Consider the following 25,128-nt stretch of genomic DNA (forward strand, 5'->3'; position numbering starts at 1 on the left):
GCCTGTTCGCGACTCGCGACTCGGTTGATTCAGATCGGCACTTCGGAGCCTGTTCGCGACTCGGTTGATTCAGATCGGCACTTCGGAGCCTGTTCGCGACTCGCGACTCGCTTGATTCAGATCGCCACTTCGGAGCCTGTTCGCGACTCGGTTGATTCAGATCGGCACTTCCGGAGCATGTTCGCGACTCGGTTGATTCAGATCGGCACTTCGGAGCATGTTCGCGGCTCCGTTGATTCAGATTGAGACTCTGGGGACTGTTTGTGATTTATTTATTTTTTTAAATTCGGATATGTACTTCGAAGCAAGAAGTGTTTGTCAAACAGTTCATTAGTGATAACTGAATATTTGGGCCAGACGCTTTTTTTTTCTAACCTGTCGCTTTGATTTTTAAATGATTTCAATGACAGGAAGTTGCATGTATTGTGTTTTATGAATTGTGGATGGATTTATCAACTGACAAATAAAGTTGAACAGAAATGATCATGAACTCTTTAAGAGGTCAGCTAATTCTCAGCACATAGAGACTCTTTCACCTAGATATCACACTGTAGAGACTGTGTCTGTTCCCCGAACTAGAAAATACAAAAAACGTCCAAACCAAGTTAAGGTTAATAATTTAATTGAGGTTCAACAAATAAAAAACAAATGCAATATGGATAAACAAATGATAAAGCTTGGCTTATTGAATATCAGATCCCTTTCTACGAAAACACTTTTTGTAAATAATATGATAACTGATCATAATATAGATGTGCTCTGTTTGACAGAAACCTGGCTAAAACCTGATGATTACATTATTTGAAATGAGTCCACCCCCCAAGATTACTGTTATAAACACGAGCCACGTCTAAAAGGCAAAGGTGGAGGTGTTGCTTCAATTTATAACAACGTTTTCAGGATTTCTCAGAGGGCAGGCTTCAAGTATAACTGGTTTGAAGTAATGGTGCTACATATAACATTATCCAGAGAAACAAATGTTAATGATAAATCCCCTGTTATGTTTGTACTGGCTACTGTACACAGGCCACCAGGCCACCATACAGACTTTATTAAAGAGTTTGCTGATTTTACATCCGAATTAGTTCTGGCTGCAGATAAAGTTTTAATAGTTGGTGATTTTAATATCCATGTCGATAATGAAAAAGATGCATTGGGATCAGCATTTATAGACATTCTGAACTCTATTGGTGTTAGACAACATGTTTCAGGACCTACTCATTGTCGAAATCATACTCTAGATTTAATACTGTCACATGGAATTGATGTTGATAGTGTTGAAATTATTCAGCCAAGTGATGATATCTCAGATCATTATTTAGTTCTGTGCAAACTTCATATAGCCAAAATTGTAAATTCTACTTCTTGTTACAAGTATCGAAGAACCATCACTTCTACCGCAAAAGACTGCTTTTTTAAGTTATCTTCCTGATGTATCCAAATTCCTTAGCATATCCAAAACCTCAGAACAACTTGATGATGTAACAGAAACTATGGACTCTCTCTTTTCTAGCACTTTAAATACAGTTGCTCCTTTACGCTTAAGGAAGGTTAAGGAAAACAGTTTGACACCATGGTATAATGAGCATACTCGCACCCTAAAGAGAGCAGCCCGAAAAATGGAGCGCAGCTGGAGGAAAACAAAACTAGAGGTATTTCGTATTGCTTGGCGGGAAAGTAACATATCCTACAGAAAAGCATTAAAAACTGCTAGATCTGATTACTTTTCTTCTCTTTTAGAAGAAAACAAACATAACCCCAGGTATTTATTCAATACAGTGGCTAAATTAATTAAAAATAAAGCCTCAACAAGTGTTGACATTTCCCAACACCACAGCAGTAATGACTTTATGAACTACTTTACTTCTAAAATCGATACTATTAGAGATAAAATTGCAACCATTCAGCCGTCAGCTACAGTATCACATCAGACAGTGCACTATAGACCCCCTGAGGAACAGTTCCACTCATTCTCTACTATAGGAGAGGAAGAATTGTATAAACATGTTAAATCATCTAAACCTACAACATGTATGTTAGACCCTATACCATCTAAGCTCCTAAGAGAGGTGCTTCCAGAAGTTAATGGTCCTCTTTTGACTATTATTAATTCCTCATTGTCATTAGGATATGTCCCCAAAACTTTCAAACTGGCTGTTATTAAGCCTCTCATAAAAAAACCACAACTTGACCCCAAAGAACTAGTTAATTATAGACCAATCTCGAATCTCCCTTTTCTGCCCAAGATACTAGAAAAGGTGGTATCCTCACAATTATGTTCCTTCTTAGAGAAAAATGGTATATGTGAGGATTTCCAGTCAGGATTTAGCCGTATCATAGTACTGAGACTGCTCTCCTTAGAGTTACAAATGATCTGCTCTTATCATCTGATCGTGGGTGTATCTCTCTATTAGTTTTATTGGATCTTAGTGCTGCGTTTGACACAATTGACCACAGCATTCTTTTGCATAGACTTGAACACTTTGTTGGCATCAGTGGAAGTGCACTAGCATGGTTTAAATCGTACTTATATGACCGCCATCAGTTCGTAGCAGTGAATGAAGATGTATCATATCGATCACAAGTGCAGTATGGAGTACCTCAAGGCTCAGTACTAGGGCCGCTACTCTTCACACTTTATATGTTACCCTTGGGAGATATCATCAGGAAACATGGTGTTAGCTTTCACTGTTATGCTGATGATACTCAGCTCTATAATTCTTCGCGGCCCAGTGAAACACACCAATTTGAAAAACTAATGGAATGCATAGTCGATATAAAAAATTGGATGACGAGTAATTTCTTACTGCTAAATTCAGAAAAAACAGAAGTGTTAATTATACGACCTAAAAACTCTGCTTGCAATAACCTAGAACACGGTCTAAGACTTGATGGGTGCTCTGTCAATTCTTTGTCATCAGTTAGGAAGCTAGGTGTGCTATTTGATCGCAATCTTTCCTTAGAAAGCCACGTTTCTAGCGTTTGTAAAACTGCATTTTTCCATCTCAAAAATATATCTAAATTACGGCCTATCCTCTCAATGTCAAATGCAGAAATGTTAATCCATGCATTTATGACTTCAAGGTTAGATTGTTGTAATGCTTTATTGGGTGGTTGTTCTGCACGCTTAGTAAACAAACTACAGCTAGTCCACAATGCAGCAGCAAGAGTTCTTACAGGAACCAGGAAGTATGACCATATTAGCCCGGTCCTGTCATCGCTGCACTGGCTCCCTATCAAACATCCTATAGATTTTTAAATATTGCTTATTACTTATAAAGCCCTGAACGGTTTAGCACCTCAGTATTTGAATGACCTCCTTTTTACATTATACTCCTCTACGTCCGCTACGTTCTCAAAACTCAGGCAATTTGATAATACCTAGAATATCAAAATCAACTGCGGGTGGCAGGTCCTTTTCCTATTTGGCGCCTAAACTCTGGAATAACCTACCTAACATTGTTCGGGAGGCAGACACACTCTTGCAGTTTAAATCTAGATTGAAGACCTCTCTCTTTAACCTGGCATACACATAACATACTAATATGCTTTTAATATCCAAATCCGTTAAAGGTTTTTTAGGCTGCATTAATAAGGTAAACCGGAACCGGAAACACTTCACATAACGTGTACCTTCTACATCATTAGAAGAATGGCATCTACGCTAATATTTGTCTGTTTCTCTCTTGTTCCAAGGTCACCGTGGCCACCAGATCCAGTCTGTATCCAGACCAGAGTGTCACTGCAGCCACCCGGATCCAGTACGAATCCAGACATGATGGTGGATCAGCACCTAGAAAGGACCTCTACTGCCCTGAAAGACAGCGGAGACCAGGACAACTATAGCCCCATATACAGATCCCCTGTAAATACCTTGTCTCAGAGGACCACCAGGACAAGACCACAGGAAACAGATGATTCTTCTTCACAATCTGACTTTGCTGCAGCCTGGTTTCGTCTGGTCAGAGGAGAACTGGCCCCCCAACTGAGCCTGGTTTCTCCCAAGGTTTTTTTCTCCATTCTGTCACCGATCGGGTTTTGGTTCCTTGCCGCTGTCGCCTCTGGCTTGCTTAGTTGGGGTCACTTTATCTACAGCGATATCATTGACTTGATTGCAAATAAATGCACAGACACTATTTAAACTGAACAGAGATGACATAACTGAATTCAATGGTGAACTGCCTTTAACTATCATTTTGCATTATTGAGACACTGTTTTCCAAATGAATGTTGCTCAGTGCTTTGACGCAATGTATTTGGTTTAAAGCACTATATAAATAAAGTTGATTGATTGATTGATAAGATGATAATGAAAAGAAAAGGTAATATTGCATATAAAATTATATTCAAGTATGAACTAACTTGCACAATACTGTAAATATTCTTACTCTACCGTAAATCAGTGAAAATGTTTGGCTCAGTTTACAGAAAGTGTACGTCACACATCCTTTCATTATGATGCAACATAGTTTTCTCAGATGAGTATTTAACATCTTTATTCTTGTGGGGATTAGTGTGTAAGTGCTATACACAAACAATCTGTTGATTCAGATCGGCACTTCGGAGCCTGTTCGCGACTCGCGACTCGGTTGATTCAGATCGGCACTTCGGAGCATGTTCGCGACTCCGTTGATTCAGATCGGCACTTCGGAGCCTGTTCGCGACTCGCTTGATTCAGATCGGCACTTCGGAGCCTGTTCGCGACTCGGTTGATTCAGATCGCCACTTCGGAGCATGTTCGCGACTCCGTTGATTCAGATCGGCACTTTGGAGCATTTTCGCGGCTCCGTTGATTCATATTGAGACTCTGGGGAATGTTTGTGATTTATTTATTTTTTTAAATTCAGATATGTACTTCGAAGCAAGAAGTGTTTGTCAAACAGTTTATTAGTGATAACTGAATATTTGGGCCTGAGGCTTTTTTTTCTAACCTGTCGCTTTGATTTTTAAATGATTTCAATGACAGGAAGTTGCATGTGTTTTGTTTTATGAATTGTGGATGGATTTATCAACTGAGAAATAAAGTTGAACAGAAATGATCATGAACTCTTAAAGATGATAATGAAAAGAAAAGGTAATATTGCATATAAAATTATTTCCAAGTATGAACTAACTTGCGCAATACTGTAAATAATCTTACTCTACCCTAAATCAGTGAAAATGTTTGGCTCAGTTTACAGAAAGTGTACGTCACACTTCCTTTCATTATGATGCAACATAGTTTTCTCAGATGAATATTTAACATCTTTATTCTTGTGGGGATTAGTGGATAAGTGCTATACACAAACACACACACACACCGGTCAGAGTTTGGGATCAGAATGATTTTTTATGTGTTGTTGTTGTTGTTGTTGTTTTTACAGGAGTTTACTCATCAAAACTGCATTTATTTGATCACAAATACAGGAAAAAAGTGAAATATTATTATGAAGTAAAACAACTTTTTTATTTTAATATACATTAAAATCTATTTTATTTCTGTGATTTTCAGCATCATTCCTCCAGTCTTCAGTGTCACATGATCCTCACAAATCAGAATAATATGATGATTTATTATCAGAGTTGTGCTGCTGAAACTGTGATACTTCTTTCAGGATTCTTTGATGAATGAAATGTCAAAAAGATGAGCATTTATTTAAAATAGAAGACTTTTCTAACAATAAACAATAGAGTTCAAAAGTTTATAACTCTTTTAGGATGTATTAAATTGATAAGAAGTGAAATCAAAGATTAGTATTGTTAGAAGAGATTTATATTTTGAATAAACGCTGTTCTTTAAAAAAAAAAGTATACATCGAAGAATCCGGAAAAAAGTATCACAGATTCCAAAATAATATTTGGCATCACAAATATTAATAATTCTTATAATAAATCATCATATTAGACTGATTTCTGAAGATCATGTGACACTGAAGACTGGAGGAATGATGCTGAAAATACAGCTGCACATCACAGAAATAAATTATATTTTAAAGGATATTAAAATATAAACCATTATTTTTTATATATTTTATTTTCATAATTTTGAATTATTACTAAATACAACTTTTTTTGTATCAAACAGTTCATTGAACAATAATACATGAAGTACCTGAAGCTGACAATGAAGTAGATGTATAATAATTAGCAAAGATTATTAATTTAGTGCTGTAAACGCGCGTGTGAGGGGCGGAGACGAGCCGCGGAGCTTCGGTGAGGACCAAACACAGCAGAACGGTAGGAAACTTCACTCCTCTTATTATTTCTCTTTTACTAAAGCGATTTATTTTTAGATACGTGGTCTGAGTCTTTCATAGAGTTGTAGAGTTATTAGAGAAATAGAGTTATTTTTTACATTCTTTGATCGAAGTTTTCAGATCGGCACTTCGGAGCCTGTTCGCGACTCGGTTGATTCAGATCGGCACTTCGGAGCATGGTCGCGACTCCGTTGATTCAGATCGGCACTTCGGAGCCTGTTCGCGACTCGGTTGATTCAGATCGGCACTTCGGAGCCTGTTCGCGACTCGCGACTCGGTTGATTCAGATCGGCACTTCAGAGCCTGTTCGCGACTCGGTTGATTCAGATCGGCACTTCGGAGCCTGTTCGCGACTCGCGACTCGCTTGATTCAGATCGCCACTTCGGAGCCTGTTCGCGACTCGGTTGATTCAGATCGGCACTTCCGGAGCATGTTCGCGACTCCGTTGATTCAGATCGCCACTTCGGAGCATGTTCGCGACTCCGTTGATTCAGATCGGCACTTTGGAGCATTTTCGCGGCTCCGTTGATTCATATTGAGACTCTGGGGAATGTTTGTGATTTATTTATTTTTTTAAATTCAGATATGTACTTCGAAGCAAGAAGTGTTTGTCAAACAGTTTATTAGTGATAACTGAATATTTGGGCCTGAGGCTTTTTTTTCTAACCTGTCGCTTTGATTTTTAAATGATTTCAATGACAGGAAGTTGCATGTGTTTTGTTTTATGAATTGTGGATGGATTTATCAACTGAGAAATAAAGTTGAACAGAAATGATCATGAACTCTTAAAGATGATAATGAAAAGAAAAGGTAATATTGCATATAAAATTATTTCCAAGTATGAACTAACTTGCGCAATACTGTAAATAATCTTACTCTACCCTAAATCAGTGAAAATGTTTGGCTCAGTTTACAGAAAGTGTACGTCACACTTCCTTTCATTATGATGCAACATAGTTTTCTCAGATGAATATTTAACATCTTTATTCTTGTGGGGATTAGTGTATAAGTGCTATACACAAACACACACACACACCGGTCAGAGTTTGGGATCAGAATGATTTTTTATGTGTTGTTGTTGTTGTTGTTGTTGTTTTTACAGGAGTTTACTCATCAAAACTGCATTTATTTGATCACAAATACAGGAAAAAAAGTGAAATATTATTATGAAGTAAAACAACTTTTTTATTTTAATATACATTAAAATCTATTTTATTTCTGTGATTTTCAGCATCATTCCTCCAGTCTTCAGTGTCACATGATCCTCACAAATCAGAATAATATGATGATTTATTATCAGAGTTGTGCTGCTGAAACTGTGATACTTCTTTCAGGATTCTTTGATGAATGAAATGTCAAAAAGAAGAGCATTTATTTAAAATAGAAGACTTTTCTAACAATAAACAATAGAGTTCAAAAGTTTATAACTCTTTTAGGATGTATTAAATTGATAAGAAGTGAAATCAAAGATTAGTATTGTTAGAAGAGATTTATATTTTGAATAAACGCTGTTCTTTAAAAAAAAAGTTTACATCGAAGAATCCGGAAAAAAGTATCACAGATTCCCAAATAATATTTGGCATCACAAATATTAATAATTCTTATAATAAATCATCATATTAGACTGATTTCTGAAGATCATGTGACACTGAAGACTGGAGGAATGATGCTGAAAATACAGCTGCACATCACAGAAATAAATTATATTTTAAAGGATATTAAAATATAAACCATTATTTTTTATGTATTTTATTTTCATAATTTTGAATTATTACTAAATACAACTTTTTTTGTATCAAACAGTTCATTGAACAATAATACATGAAGTACCTGAAGCTGACAATGAAGTAGATGTATAATAATTAGCAAAGATTATTAATTTAGTGCTGTAAACGCGCGTGTGAGGGGCGGAGACGAGCCGCGGAGCTTCGGTGAGGACCAAACACAGCAGAACGGTAGGAAACTTCACTCCTCTTATTATTTCTCTTTTACTAAAGCGATTTATTTTTAGATACGTGGTCTGAGTCTTTCATAGAGTTGTAGAGTTATTAGAGAAATAGAGTTATTTTTTACATTCTTTGATCGAAGTTTTCAGATCGGCACTTCGGAGCCTGTTCGCGACTCGGTTGATTCAGATCGGCACTTCGGAGCATGTTCGCGACTCCGTTGATTCAGATCGGCACTTCGGAGCCTGTTCGCGACTCGGTTGATTCAGATCGGCACTTCGGAGCCTGTTCGCGACTCGCGACTCGGTTGATTCAGATCGGCACTTCGGAGCCTGTTCGCGACTCGGTTGATTCAGATCGGCACTTCGGAGCCTGTTCGCGACTCGCGACTCGCTTGATTCAGATCGCCACTTCGGAGCCTGTTCGCGACTCGGTTGATTCAGATCGGCACTTCCGGAGCATGTTCGCGACTCGGTTGATTCAGATCGGCACTTCGGAGCATGTTCGCGGCTCCGTTGATTCAGATTGAGACTCTGGGGACTGTTTTTGATTTATTTATTTTTTTAAATTCGGATATGTACTTCGAAGCAAGAAGTGTTTGTCAAACAGTTCATTAGTGATAACTGAATATTTGGGCCAGACGCTTTTTTTTTCTAACCTGTCGCTTTGATTTTTAAATGATTTCAATGACAGGAAGTTGCATGTATTGTGTTTTATGAATTGTGGATGGATTTATCAACTGACAAATAAAGTTGAACAGAAATGATCATGAACTCTTTAAGAGGTCAGCTAATTCTCAGCACATAGAGACTCTTTCACCTAGATATCACACTGTAGAGACTGTGTCTGTTCCCCGAACTAGAAAATACAAAAAACGTCCAAACCAAGTTAAGGTTAATAATTTAATTGAGGTTCAACAAATAAAAAACAAATGCAATATGGATAAACAAATGATAAAGCTTGGCTTATTGAATATCAGATCCCTTTCTACGAAAACACTTTTTGTAAATAATATGATAACTGATCATAATATAGATGTGCTCTGTTTGACAGAAACCTGGCTAAAACCTGATGATTACATTATTTGAAATGAGTCCACCCCCCAAGATTACTGTTATAAACACGAGCCACGTCTAAAAGGCAAAGGTGGAGGTGTTGCTTCAATTTATAACAACGTTTTCAGGATTTCTCAGAGGGCAGGCTTCAAGTATAACTGGTTTGAAGTAATGGTGCTACATATAACATTATCCAGAGAAACAAATGTTAATGATAAATCCCCTGTTATGTTTGTACTGGCTACTGTACACAGGCCACCAGGCCACCATACAGACTTTATTAAAGAGTTTGCTGATTTTACATCCGAATTAGTTCTGGCTGCAGATAAAGTTTTAATAGTTGGTGATTTTAATATCCATGTCGATAATGAAAAAGATGCATTGGGATCAGCATTTATAGACATTCTGAACTCTATTGGTGTTAGACAACATGTTTCAGGACCTACTCATTGTCGAAATCATACTCTAGATTTAATACTGTCACATGGAATTGATGTTGATAGTGTTGAAATTATTCAGCCAAGTGATGATATCTCAGATCATTATTTAGTTCTGTGCAAACTTCATATAGCCAAAATTGTAAATTCTACTTCTTGTTACAAGTATCGAAGAACCATCACTTCTACCGCAAAAGACTGCTTTTTTAAGTTATCTTCCTGATGTATCCAAATTCCTTAGCATATCCAAAACCTCAGAACAACTTGATGATGTAACAGAAACTATGGACTCTCTCTTTTCTAGCACTTTAAATACAGTTGCTCCTTTACGCTTAAGGAAGGTTAAGGAAAACAGTTTGACACCATGGTATAATGAGCATACTCGCACCCTAAAGAGAGCAGCCCGAAAAATGGAGCGCAGCTGGAGGAAAACAAAACTAGAGGTATTTCGTATTGCTTGGCGGGAAAGTAACATATCCTACAGAAAAGCATTAAAAACTGCTAGATCTGATTACTTTTCTTCTCTTTTAGAAGAAAACAAACATAACCCCAGGTATTTATTCAATACAGTGGCTAAATTAATTAAAAATAAAGCCTCAACAAGTGTTGACATTTCCCAACACCACAGCAGTAATGACTTTATGAACTACTTTACTTCTAAAATCGATACTATTAGAGATAAAATTGCAACCATTCAGCCGTCAGCTACAGTATCACATCAGACAGTGCACTATAGACCCCCTGAGGAACAGTTCCACTCATTCTCTACTATAGGAGAGGAAGAATTGTATAAACTTGTTAAATCATCTAAACCTACAACATGTATGTTAGACCCTATACCATCTAAGCTCCTAAAAGAGGTGCTTCCAGAAGTTAATGGTCCTCTTTTGACTATTATTAATTCCTCATTGTCATTAGGATATGTCCCCAAAACTTTCAAACTGGCTGTTATTAAGCCTCTCATAAAAAAACCACAACTTGACCCCAAAGAACTAGTTAATTATAGACCAATCTCGAATCTCCCTTTTCTGCCCAAGATACTAGAAAAGGTGGTATCCTCACAATTATGTTCCTTCTTAGAGAAAAATGGTATATGTGAGGATTTCCAGTCAGGATTTAGCCGTATCATAGTACTGAGACTGCTCTCCTTAGAGTTACAAATGATCTGCTCTTATCATCTGATCGTGGGTGTATCTCTCTATTAGTTTTATTGGATCTTAGTGCTGCGTTTGACACAATTGACCACAGCATTCTTTTGCATAGACTTGAACACTTTGTTGGCATCAGTGGAAGTGCACTAGCATGGTTTAAATCGTACTTATATGACCGCCATCAGTTCGTAGCAGTGAATGAAGATGTATCATATCGATCACAAGTGCAGTATGGAGTACCTCAAGGCTCAGTACTAGGGCCGCTACTCTTCACACTTTATATGTTACCCTTGGGAGATATCATCAGGAAACATGGTGTTAGCTTTCACTGTTATGCTGATGATACTCAGCTCTATAATTCTTCGCGGCCCAGTGAAACACACCAATTTGAAAAACTAATGGAATGCATAGTCGATATAAAAAATTGGATGACGAGTAATTTCTTACTGCTAAATTCAGAAAAAACAGAAGTGTTAATTATACGACCTAAAAACTCTGCTTGCAATAACCTAGAACACGGTCTAAGACTTGATGGTTGCTCTGTCAATTCTTTGTCATCAGTTAGGAACCTAGGTGTGCTATTTGATCGCAATCTTTCCTTAGAAAGCCACGTTTCTAGCGTTTGTAAAACTGCATTTTTCCATCTCAAAAATATATCTAAATTACGGCCTATCCTCTCAATGTCAAATGCAGAAATGTTAATCCATGCATTTATGACTTCAAGGTTAGATTGTTGTAATGTTTTATTGGGTGGTTGTTCTGCACGCTTAGTAAACAAACTACAGCTAGTCCACAATGCAGCAGCAAGAGTTCTTACAGGAACCAGGAAGTATGACCATATTAGCCCGGTCCTGTCATCGCTGCACTGGCTCCCTATCAAACATCCTATAGATTTTTAAATATTGCTTATTACTTATAAAGCCCTGAACGGTTTAGCACCTCAGTATTTGAATGACCTCCTTTTACATTATACTCCTCTACGTCCGCTACGTTCTCAAAACTCAGGCAATTTGATAATACCTAGAATATCAAAATCAACTGCGGGTGGCAGGTCCTTTTCCTATTTGGCGCCTAAACTCTGGAATAACCTACCTAACATTGTTCGGGAGGCAGACACACTCTTGCAGTTTAAATCTAGATTGAAGACCCATCTCTTTAACCTGGCATACACATAACATACTAATATGCTTTTAATATCCAAATCCGTTAAAGGTTTTTTAGGCTGCATTAATAAGGTAAACCGGAACCGGAAACACTTCACATAACGTGTACCTTCTACATCATTAGAAGAATGGCATCTACGCTAATATTTGTCTGTTTCTCTCTTGTTCCGAGGTCACCGTGGCCACCAGATCCAGTCTGTATCCAGACCAGAGTGTCACTGCAGCCACCCGGATCCAGTACGAATCCAGACATGATGGTGGATCAGCACCTAGAAAGGACCTCTACTGCCCTGAAAGACAGCGGAGACCAGGACAACTAGAGCCCCATATACAGATCCCCTGTAAATACCTTGTCTCAGAGGACCACCAGGACAAGACCACAGGAAACAGATGATTCTTCTTCACAATCTGACTTTGCTGCAGCCTGGTTTCGTCTGGTCAGAGGAGAACTGGCCCCCCAACTGAGCCTGGTTTCTCCCAAGGTTTTTTTCTCCATTCTGTCACCGATCGGGTTTTGGTTCCTTGCCGCTGTCGCCTCTGGCTTGCTTAGTTGGGGTCACTTTATCTACAGCGATATCATTGACTTGATTGCAAATAAATGCACAGACACTATTTAAACTGAACAGAGATGACATAACTGAATTCAATGGTGAACTGCCTTTAACTATCATTTTGCATTATTGAGACACTGTTTTCCAAATGAATGTTGCTCAGTGCTTTGATGCAATGTATTTGGTTTAAAGCACTATATAAATAAAGTTGATTGATTGATTGATAAGATGATAATGAAAAGAAAAGGTAATATTGCATATAAAATTATATTCAAGTATGAACTAACTTGCACAATACTGTAAATATTCTTACTCTACCCTAAATCAGTGAAAATGTTTGGCTCAGTTTACAGAAAGTGTACGTCACACATCCTTTCATTATGATGCAACATAGTTTTCTCAGATGAGTATTTAACATCTTTATTCTTGTGGGGATTAGTGTGTAAGTGCTATACACAAACAATCTGTTGATTCAGATCGGCACTTCGGAGCCTGTTCGCGACTCCGTTGATTCAGATCGGCACTTCGGAGCCTGTTCGCGACTCGCTTGATTCAGATCGGCACTTCGGAGCCTGTTCGCGACTCGGTTGATTCAGATCGCCACTTCGGAGCATGTTCGCGACTCCGTTGATTCAGATCGGCACTTTGGAGCATTTTCGCGGCTCCGTTGATTCATATTGAGACTCTGGGGAATGTTTGTGATTTATTTATTTTTTTAAATTCAGATATGTACTTCGAAGCAAGAAGTGTTTGTCAAACAGTTTATTAGTGATAACTGAATATTTGGGCCTGAGGCTTTTTTTTCTAACCTGTCGCTTTGATTTTTAAATGATTTCAATGACAGGAAGTTGCATGTGTTTTGTTTTATGAATTGTGGATGGATTTATCAACTGAGAAATAAAGTTGAACAGAAATGATCATGAACTCTTAAAGATGATAATGAAAAGAAAAGGTAATATTGCATATAAAATTATTTCCAAGTATGAACTAACTTGCGCAATACTGTAAATAATCTTACTCTACCCTAAATCAGTGAAAATGTTTGGCTCAGTTTACAGAAAGTGTACGTCACACTTCCTTTCATTATGATGCAACATAGTTTTCTCAGATGAATATTTAACATCTTTATTCTTGTGGGGATTAGTGGATAAGTGCTATACACAAACACACACACACACCAGTCAGAGTTTGGGATCAGAATGATTTTTTATGTGTTGTTGTTGTTGTTGTTGTTTTTACAGGAGTTTACTCATCAAAACTGCATTTATTTGATCACAAATACAGGAAAACAGTGAAATATTATTATGAAGTAAAACAACTTTTTTATTTTAATATACATTAAAATCTATTTTATTTCTGTGATTTTCAGCATCATTCCTCCAGTCTTCAGTGTCACATGATCCTCACAAATCAGAATAATATGATGATTTATTATCAGAGTTGTGCTGCTGAAACTGTGATACTTCTTTCAGGATTCTTTGATGAATGAAATGTCAAAAAGAAGAGCATTTATTTAAAATAGAAGACTTTTCTAACAATAAACAATAGAGTTCAAAAGTTTATAACTCTTTTAGGATGTATTAAATTGATAAGAAGTGAAATCAAAGATTAGTATTGTTAGAAGAGATTTATATTTTGAATAAACGCTGTTCTTTAAAAAAAAAAGTATACATCGAAGAATCCGGAAAAAAGTATCACAGATTCCAAAATAATATTTGGCATCACAAATATTAATAATTCTTATAATAAATCATCATATTAGACTGATTTCTGAAGATCATGTGACACTGAAGACTGGAGGAATGATGCTGAAAATACAGCTGCACATCACAGAAATAAATTATATTTTAAAGGATATTAAAATATAAACCATTATTTTTTATATATTTTATTTTCATAATTTTGAATTATTACTAAATACAACTTTTTTTGTATCAAACAGTTCATTGAACAATAATACATGAAGTACCTGAAGCTGACAATGAAGTAGATGTATAATAATTAGCAAAGATTATTAATTTAGTGCTGTAAACGCGCGTGTGAGGGGCGGAGACGAGCCGCGGAGCTTCGGTGAGGACCAAACACAGCAGAACGGTAGGAAACTTCACTCCTCTTATTATTTCTCTTTTACTAAAGCGATTTATTTTTAGATACGTGGTCTGAGTCTTTCATAGAGTTGTAGAGTTATTAGAGAAATAGAGTTATTTTTTACATTCTTTGATCGAAGTTTTCAGATCGGCACTTCGGAGCCTGTTCGCGACTCGGTTGATTCAGATCGGCACTTCGGAGCATGGTCGCGACTCCGTTGATTCAGATCGGGACTTCGGAGCCTGTTCGCGACTCGGTTGATTCAGATCGGCACTTCGGAGCCTGTTCGCGACTCGCGACTCGGTTGATTCAGATCGGCACTTCGGAGCCTGTTCGCGACTCGGTTGATTCAGATCGGCACTTCGGAGCCTGTTCGCGACTCGCGACTCGCTTGATTCAGATCGCCACTTCGGAGCCTGTTCGCGACTCGGTTGATTCAGATCGGCACTTCCGGAGCATGTTCGCGACTCGGTTGATTCAGATCGGCACTTCGGAGCATGTTCGCGGCTCCGTTGATTCAGATTGAGACTCTGGGGACTGTTTGTGATTTATTTATTTTTTTAAATTCGGATATGTACTTCGAAGCAAGAAGTGTTTGTCAAACAGTTCATTAGTGATAACTGAATATTTGGGCCAGACGCTTTTTTTTTCTAACCTGTCTCTTTGATTTTTAAATGATTTCAATGACAGGAAGTTGCATGTATTGTGTTTTATGAATTGTGGATGGATTTATCAACTGACAAATAAAGTTGAACAGAAATGATCATGAACTCTTTAAGAGGTCAGCTAATTCTCAGCACATAGAGACTCTTTCACCTAGATATCACACTGTAGAGACTGTGTCTGTTCCCCGAACTAGAAAATACAAAAAACGTCCAAACCAAGTTAAGGTTAATAATTTAATTGAGGTTCAACAAATAAAAAACAAATGCAATATGGATAAACAAATGATAAAGCTTGGCTTATTGAATATCAGATCCCTTTCTACGAAAACACTTTTTGTAAATAATATGATAACTGATCATAATATAGATGTGCTCTGTTTGACAGAAACCTGGCTAAAACCTGATGATTACATTATTTGAAATGAGTCCACCCCCCAAGATTACTGTTATAAACACGAGCCACGTCTAAAAGGCAAAGGTGGAGGTGTTGCTTCAATTTATAACAACGTTTTCAGGATTTCTCAGAGGGCAGGCTTCAAGTATAACTGGTTTGAAGTAATGGTGCTACATATAACATTATCCAGAGAAACAAATGTTAATGATAAATCCCCTGTTATGTTTGTACTGGCTACTGTACACAGGCCACCAGGCCACCATACAGACTTTATTAAAGAGTTTGCTGATTTTACATCCGAATTAGTTCTGGCTGCAGATAAAGTTTTAATAGTTGGTGATTTTAATATCCATGTCGATAATGAAAAAGATGCATTGGGATCAGCATTTATAGACATTCTGAACTCTATTGGTGTTAGACAACATGTTTCAGGACCTACTCATTGGCGAAATCATACTCTAGATTTAATACTGTCACATGGAATTGATGTTGATAGTGTTGAAATTATTCAGCCAAGTGATGATATCTCAGATCATTATTTAGTTCTGTGCAAACTTCATATAGCCAAAATTGTAAATTCTACTTCTTGTTACAAGTATCGAAGAACCATCACTTCTACCGCAAAAGACTGCTTTTTTAAGTTATCTTCCTGATGTATCCAAATTCCTTAGCATATCCAAAACCTCAGAACAACTTGATGATGTAACAGAAACTATGGACTCTCTCTTTTCTAGCACTTTAAATACAGTTGCTCCTTTACGCTTAAGGAAGGTTAAGGAAAACAGTTTGACACCATGGTATAATGAGCATACTCGCACCTTAAAGAGAGCAGCCCGAAAAATGGAGCGCAGCTGGAGGAAAACAAAACTAGAGGTATTTCGTATTGCTTGGCGGGAAAGTAACATATCCTACAGAAAAGCATTAAAAACTGCTAGATCTGATTACTTTTCTTCTCTTTTAGAAGAAAACAAACATAACCCCAGGTATTTATTCAATACAGTGGCTAAATTAATTAAAAATAAAGCCTCAACAAGTGTTGACATTTCCCAACACCACAGCAGTAATGACTTTATGAACTACTTTACTTCTAAAATCGATACTATTAGAGATAAAATTGCAACCATTCAGCCGTCAGCTACAGTATCACATCAGACAGTGCACTATAGACCCCCTGAGGAACAGTTCCACTCATTCTCTACTATAGGAGAGGAAGAATTGTATAAACTTGTTAAATCATCTAAACCTACAACATGTATGTTAGACCCTATACCATCTAAGCTCCTAAAAGAGGTGCTTCCAGAAGTTAATGGTCCTCTTTTGACTATTATTAATTCCTCATTGTCATTAGGATATGTCCCCAAAACTTTCAAACTGGCTGTTATTAAGCCTCTCATAAAAAAACCACAACTTGACCCCAAAGAACTAGTTAATTATAGACCAATCTCGAATCTCCCTTTTCTGCCCAAGATACTAGAAAAGGTGGTATCCTCACAATTATGTTCCTTCTTAGAGAAAAATGGTATATGTGAGGATTTCCAGTCAGGATTTAGCCGTATCATAGTACTGAGACTGCTCTCCTTAGAGTTACAAATGATCTGCTCTTATCATCTGATCGTGGGTGTATCTCTCTATTAGTTTTATTGGATCTTAGTGCTGCGTTTGACACAATTGACCACAGCATTCTTTTGCATAGACTTGAACACTTTGTTGGCATCAGTGGAAGTGCACTAGCATGGTTTAAATCGTACTTATATGACCGCCATCAGTTCGTAGCAGTGAATGAAGATGTATCATATCGATCACAAGTGCAGTATGGAGTACCTCAAGGCTCAGTACTAGGGCCGCTACTCTTCACACTTTATATGTTACCCTTGGGAGATATCATCAGGAAACATGGTGTTAGCTTTCACTGTTATGCTGATGATACTCAGCTCTATAATTCTTCGCGGCCCAGTGAAACACACCAATTTGAAAAACTAATGGAATGCATAGTCGATATAAAAAATTGGATGACGAGTAATTTCTTACTGCTAAATTCAGAAAAAACAGAAGTGTTAATTATACGACCTAAAAACTCTGCTTGCAATAACCTAGAACACGGTCTAAGACTTGATGGTTGCTCTGTCAATTCTTTGTCATCAGTTAGGAACCTAGGTGTGCTATTTGATCGCAATCTTTCCTTAGAAAGCCACGTTTCTAGCGTTTGTAAAACTGCATTTTTCCATCTCAAAAATATATCTAAATTACGGCCTATCCTCTCAATGTCAAATGCAGAAATGTTAATCCATGCATTTATGACTTCAAGGTTAGATTGTTGTAATGCTTTATTGGGTGGTTGTTCTGCACGCTTAGTAAACAAACTACAGCTAGTCCACAATGCAGCAGCAAGAGTTCTTACAGGAACCAGGAAGTATGACCATATTAGCCCGGTCCTGTCATCGCTGCACTGGCTCCCTATCAAACATCCTATAGATTTTTAAATATTGCTTATTACTTATAAAGCCCTGAACGGTTTAGCACCTCAGTATTTGAATGACCTCCTTTTACATTATACTCCTCTACGTCCGCTACGTTCTCAAAACTCAGGCAATTTGATAATACCTAGAATATCAAAATCAACTGCGGGTGGCAGGTCCTTTTCCTATTTGGCGCCTAAACTCTGGAATAACCTACCTAACATTGTTCGGGAGGCAGACACACTCTTGCAGTTTAAATCTAGATTGAAGACCCATCTCTTTAACCTGGCATACACATAACATACTAATATGCTTTTAATATCCAAATCCGTTAAAGGTTTTTTAGGCTGCATTAATAAGGTAAACCGGAACCGGAAACACTTCACATAACGTGTACCTTCTACATCATTAGAAGAATGGCATCTACGCTAATATTTGTCTGTTTCTCTCTTGTTCCGAGGTCACCGTGGCCACCAGATCCAGTCTGTATCCAGACCAGAGTGTCACTGCAGCCACCCGGATCCAGTACGAATCCAGACATGATGGTGGATCAGCACCTAGAAAGGACCTCTACTGCCCTGAAAGACAGCGGAGACCAGGACAACTAGAGCCCCATATACAGATCCCCTGTAAATACCTTGTCTCAGAGGACCACCAGGACAAGACCACAGGAAACAGATGATTCTTCTTCACAATCTGACTTTGCTGCAGCCTGGTTTCGTCTGGTCAGAGGAGAACTGGCCCCCCAACTGAGCCTGGTTTCTCCCAAGGTTTTTTTCTCCATTCTGTCACCGATCGGGTTTTGGTTCCTTGCCGCTGTCGCCTCTGGCTTGCTTAGTTGGGGTCACTTTATCTACAGCGATATCATTGACTTGATTGCAAATAAATGCACAGACACTATTTAAACTGAACAGAGATGACATAACTGAATTCAATGGTGAACTGCCTTTAACTATCATTTTGCATTATTGAGACACTGTTTTCCAAATGAATGTTGCTCAGTGCTTTGACGCAATGTATTTGGTTTAAAGCACTATATAAATAAAGTTGATTGATTGATTGATAAGATGATAATGAAAAGAAAAGGTAATATTGCATATAAAATTATATTCAAGTATGAACTAACTTGCACAATACTGTAAATATTCTTACTCTACCCTAAATCAGTGAAAATGTTTGGCTCAGTTTACAGAAAGTGTACGTCACACATCCTTTCATTATGATGCAACATAGTTTTCTCAGATGAGTATTTAACATCTTTATTCTTGTGGGGATTAGTGTGTAAGTGCTATACACAAACAATCTGTTGATTCAGATCGGCACTTCGGAGCCTGTTCGCGACTCCGTTGATTCAGATCGGCACTTCGGAGCCTGTTCGCGACTCGCTTGATTCAGATCGGCACTTCGGAGCCTGTTCGCGACTCGGTTGATTCAGATCGCCACTTCGGAGCATGTTCGCGACTCCGTTGATTCAGATCGGCACTTTGGAGCATTTTCGCGGCTCCGTTGATTCATATTGAGACTCTGGGGAATGTTTGTGATTTATTTATTTTTTTAAATTCAGATATGTACTTCGAAGCAAGAAGTGTTTGTCAAACAGTTTATTAGTGATAACTGAATATTTGGGCCTGAGGCTTTTTTTTCTAACCTGTCGCTTTGATTTTTAAATGATTTCAATGACAGGAAGTTGCATGTGTTTTGTTTTATGAATTGTGGATGGATTTATCAACTGAGAAATAAAGTTGAACAGAAATGATCATGAACTCTTAAAGATGATAATGAAAAGAAAAGGTAATATTGCATATAAAATTATTTCCAAGTATGAACTAACTTGCGCAATACTGTAAATAATCTTACTCTACCCTAAATCAGTGAAAATGTTTGGCTCAGTTTACAGAAAGTGTACGTCACACTTCCTTTCATTATGATGCAACATAGTTTTCTCAGATGAATATTTAACATCTTTATTCTTGTGGGGATTAGTGGATAAGTGCTATACACAAACACACACACACACCAGTCAGAGTTTGGGATCAGAATGATTTTTTATGTGTTGTTGTTGTTGTTGTTGTTTTTACAGGAGTTTACTCATCAAAACTGCATTTATTTGATCACAAATACAGGAAAACAGTGAAATATTATTATGAAGTAAAACAACTTTTTTATTTTAATATACATTAAAATCTATTTTATTTCTGTGATTTTCAGCATCATTCCTCCAGTCTTCAGTGTCACATGATCCTCACAAATCAGAATAATATGATGATTTATTATCAGAGTTGTGCTGCTGAAACTGTGATACTACTTTCAGGATTCTTTGATGAATGAAATGTCAAAAAGAAGAGCATTTATTTAAAATAGAAGACTTTTCTAACAATAAACAATAGAGTTCAAAAGTTTATAACTCTTTTAGGATGTATTAAATTGATAAGAAGTGAAATCAAAGATTAGTATTGTTAGAAGAGATTTATATTTTGAATAAACGCTGTTCTTTAAAAAAAAAAGTATACATCGAAGAATCCGGAAAAAAGTATCACAGATTCCAAAATAATATTTGGCATCACAAATATTAATAATTCTTATAATAAATCATCATATTAGACTGATTTCTGAAGATCATGTGACACTGAAGACTGGAGGAATGATGCTGAAAATACAGCTGCACATCACAGAAATAAATTATATTTTAAAGGATATTAAAATATAAACCATTATTTTTTATATATTTTATTTTCATAATTTTGAATTATTACTAAATACAACTTTTTTTGTATCAAACAGTTCATTGAACAATAATACATGAAGTACCTGAAGCTGACAATGAAGTAGATGTATAATAATTAGCAAAGATTATTAATTTAGTGCTGTAAACGCGCGTGTGAGGGGCGGAGACGAGCCGCGGAGCTTCGGTGAGGACCAAACACAGCAGAACGGTAGGAAACTTCACTCCTCTTATTATTTCTCTTTTACTAAAGCGATTTATTTTTAGATACGTGGTCTGAGTCTTTCATAGAGTTGTAGAGTTATTAGAGAAATAGAGTTATTTTTTACATTCTTTGATCGAAGTTTTCAGATCGGCACTTCGGAGCCTGTTCGCGACTCGGTTGATTCAGATCGGCACTTCGGAGCATGGTCGCGACTCCGTTGATTCAGATCGGCACTTCGGAGCCTGTTCGCGACTCGGTTGATTCAGATCGGCACTTCGGAGCCTGTTCGCGACTCGCGACTCGGTTGATTCAGATCGGCACTTCGGAGCCTGTTCGCGACTCGGTTGATTCAGATCGGCACTTCGGAGCCTGTTCGCGACTCGCGACTCGCTTGATTCAGATCGCCACTTCGGAGCCTGTTCGCGACTCGGTTGATTCAGATCGGCACTTCCGGAGCATGTTCGCGACTCGGTTGATTCAGATCGGCACTTCGGAGCATGTTCGCGGCTCCGTTGATTCAGATTGAGACTCTGGGGACTGTTTGTGATTTATTTATTTTTTTAAATTCGGATATGTACTTCGAAGCAAGAAGTGTTTGTCAAACAGTTCATTAGTGATAACTGAATATTTGGGCCAGACGCTTTTTTTTTCTAACCTGTCTCTTTGATTTTTAAATGATTTCAATGACAGGAAGTTGCATGTGTTTTGTTTTATGAATTGTGGATGGATTTATCAACTGACAAATAAAGTTGAACAGAAATGATCATGAACTCTTTAAGAGGTCAGCTAATTCTCAGCACATAGAGACTCTTTCACCTAGATATCACACTGTAGAGACTGTGTCTGTTCCCCGAACTAGAAAATACAAAAAACGTCCAAACCAAGTTAAGGTTAATAATTTAATTGAGGTTCAACAAATAAAAAACAAATGCAATATGGATAAACAAATGATAAAGCTTGGCTTATTGAATATCAGATCCCTTTCTACGAAAACACTTTTTGTAAATAATATGATAACTGATCATAATATAGATGTGCTCTGTTTGACAGAAACCTGGCTAAAACCTGATGATTACATTATTTGAAATGAGTCCACCCCCCAAGATTACTGTTATAAACACGAGCCACGTCTAAAAGGCAAAGGTGGAGGTGTTGCTTCAATTTATAACAACGTTTTCAGGATTTCTCAGAGGGCAGGCTTCAAGTATAACTGGTTTGAAGTAATGGTGCTACATATAACATTATCCAGAGAAACAAATGTTAATGATAAATCCCCTGTTATGTTTGTACTGGCTACTGTACACAGGCCACCAGGCCACCATACAGACTTTATTAAAGAGTTTGCTGATTTTACATCCGAATTAGTTCTGGCTGCAGATAAAGTTTTAATAGTTGGTGATTTTAATATCCATGTCGATAATGAAAAAGATGCATTGGGATCAGCATTTATAGACATTCTGAACTCTATTGGTGTTAGACAACATGTTTCAGGACCTACTCATTGTCGAAATCATACTCTAGATTTAATACTGTCACATGGAATTGATGTTGATAGTGTTGAAATTATTCAGCCAAGTGATGATATCTCAGATCATTATTTAGTTCTGTGCAAACTTCATATAGCCAAAATTGTAAATTCTACTTCTTGTTACAAGTATCGAAGAACCATCACTTCTACCGCAAAAGACTGCTTTTTTAAGTTATCTTCCTGATGTATCCAAATTCCTTAGCATATCCAAAACCTCAGAACAACTTGATGATGTAACAGAAACTATGGACTCTCTCTTTTCTAGCACTTTAAATACAGTTGCTCCTTTACGCTTAAGGAAGGTTAAGGAAAACAGTTTGACACCATGGTATAATGAGCATACTCGCACCCTAAAGAGAGCAGCCCGAAAAATGGAGCGCAGCTGGAGGAAAACAAAACTAGAGGTATTTCGTATTGCTTGGCGGGAAAGTAACATATCCTACAGAAAAGCATTAAAAACTGCTAGATCTGATTACTTTTCTTCTCTTTTAGAAGAAAACAAACATAACCCCAGGTATTTATTCAATACAGTGGCTAAATTAATTAAAAATAAAGCCTCAACAAGTGTTGACATTTCCCAACACCACAGCAGTAATGACTTTATGAACTACTTTACTTCAAAAATCGATACTATTAGAGATAAAATTGCAACCATTCAGCCGTCAGCTACAGTATCACATCAGACAGTGCACTATAGACCCCCTGAGGAACAGTTCCACTCATTCTCTACTATAGGAGAGGAAGAATTGTATAAACTTGTTAAATCATCTAAACCTACAACATGTATGTTAGACCCTATACCATCTAAGCTCCTAAAAGAGGTGCTTCCAGAAGTTAATGGTCCTCTTTTGACTATTATTAATTCCTCATTGTCATTAGGATATGTCCCCAAAACTTTCAAACTGGCTGTTATTAAGCCTCTCATAAAAAAACCACAACTTGACCCCAAAGAACTAGTTAATTATAGACCAATCTCGAATCTCCCTTTTCTGCCCAAGATACTAGAAAAGGTGGTATCCTCACAATTATGTTCCTTCTTAGAGAAAAATGGTATATGTGAGGATTTCCAGTCAGGATTTAGCCGTATCATAGTACTGAGACTGCTCTCCTTAGAGTTACAAATGATCTGCTCTTATCATCTGATCGTGGGTGTATCTCTCTATTAGTTTTATTGGATCTTAGTGCTGCGTTTGACACAATTGACCACAGCATTCTTTTGCATAGACTTGAACACTTTGTTGGCATCAGTGGAAGTGCACTAGCATGGTTTAAATCGTACTTATATGACCGCCATCAGTTCGTAGCAGTGAATGAAGATGTATCATATCGATCACAAGTGCAGTATGGAGTACCTCAAGGCTCAGTACTAGGGCCGCTACTCTTCACACTTTATATGTTACCCTTGGGAGATTTCATCAGGAAACATGGTGTTAGCTTTCACTGTTATGCTGATGATACTCAGCTCTATAATTCTTCGCGGCCCAGTGAAACACACCAATTTGAAAAACTAATGGAATGCATAGTCGATATAAAAAATTGGATGACGAGTAATTTCTTACTGCTAAATTCAGAAAAAACAGAAGTGTTAATTATACGACCTAAAAACTCTGCTTGCAATAACCTAGAACACGGTCTAAGACTTGATGGTTGCTCTGTCAATTCTTTGTCATCAGTTAGGAAGCTAGGTGTGCTATTTGATCGCAATCTTTCCTTAGAAAGCCACGTTTCTAGCGTTTGTAAAACTGCATTTTTCCATCTCAAAAATATATCTAAATTACGGCCTATCCTCTCAATGTCAAATGCAGAAATGTTAATCCATGCATTTATGACTTCAAGGTTAGATTGTTGTAATGCTTTATTGGGTGGTTGTTCTGCACGCTTAGTAAACAAACTACAGCTAGTCCACAATGCAGCAGCAAGAGTTCTTACAGGAACCAGGAAGTATGACCATATTAGCCCGGTCCTGTCATCGCTGCACTGGCTCCCTATCAAACATCCTATAGATTTTTAAATATTGCTTATTACTTATAAAGCCCTGAACGGTTTAGCACCTCAGTATTTGAATGACCTCCTTTTACATTATACTCCTCTACGTCCGCTACGTTTTCAAAACTCAGGCAATTTGATAATACCTAGAATATCAAAATCAACTGCGGGTGGCAGGTCCTTTTCCTCTTTGGCGCCTAAACTCTGGAATAACCTACCTAACATTGTTCGGGAGGCAGACACACTCTTGCAGTTTAAATCTAGATTGAAGACCCATCTCTTTAACCTGGCATACACATAACATACTAATATGCTTTTAATATCCAAATCCGTTAAAGGTTTTTTAGGCTGCATTAATAAGGTAAACCGGAACCGGAAACACTTCACATAACGTGTACCTTCTACATCATTAGAAGAATGGCATCTACGCTAATATTTGTCTGTTTCTCTCTTGTTCCGAGGTCACCGTGGCCACCAGATCCAGTCTGTATCCAGACCAGAGTGTCACTGCAGCCACCCGGATCCAGTACGAATCCAGACATGA

The 25,128-nt window shown here is 37.5% G+C and overlaps 1 protein-coding gene across 9 annotated transcripts in view; it reads left to right on the forward strand.

The window, feature by feature from the left end:
- LOC127964937 (uncharacterized) overlaps nt 1-25,128 on the forward strand; it is a 420,295-nt gene that overhangs the window by 354,436 nt on the left and 40,731 nt on the right. The window contains exon 2 of one of the 9 annotated variants that reach the window (XR_008155157.1): nt 22,901-23,174. The exons of 6 other annotated variants lie outside the window; for them this stretch is intronic. Coding sequence is in view for 1 of the 3 variants with exons in the window: in XM_052565500.1 (XP_052421460.1) it covers nt 10,017-10,880 (864 nt within the window). In the remaining 2 variants the exon portion in view is untranslated. Of the gene's footprint in view, nt 1-1,550; nt 1,822-10,016; nt 10,961-22,900; nt 23,175-25,128 lie in introns of those variants that run through there. 2 more of the 9 variants (XR_008155160.1, XM_052565500.1) reach the window with 2 other exon arrangements.

The sequence above is a fragment of the Carassius gibelio genome, chromosome B9 (genome assembly GCF_023724105.1).
Source record: "Carassius gibelio isolate Cgi1373 ecotype wild population from Czech Republic chromosome B9, carGib1.2-hapl.c, whole genome shotgun sequence".
NCBI lineage: Eukaryota > Metazoa > Chordata > Actinopteri > Cypriniformes > Cyprinidae > Carassius > Carassius gibelio.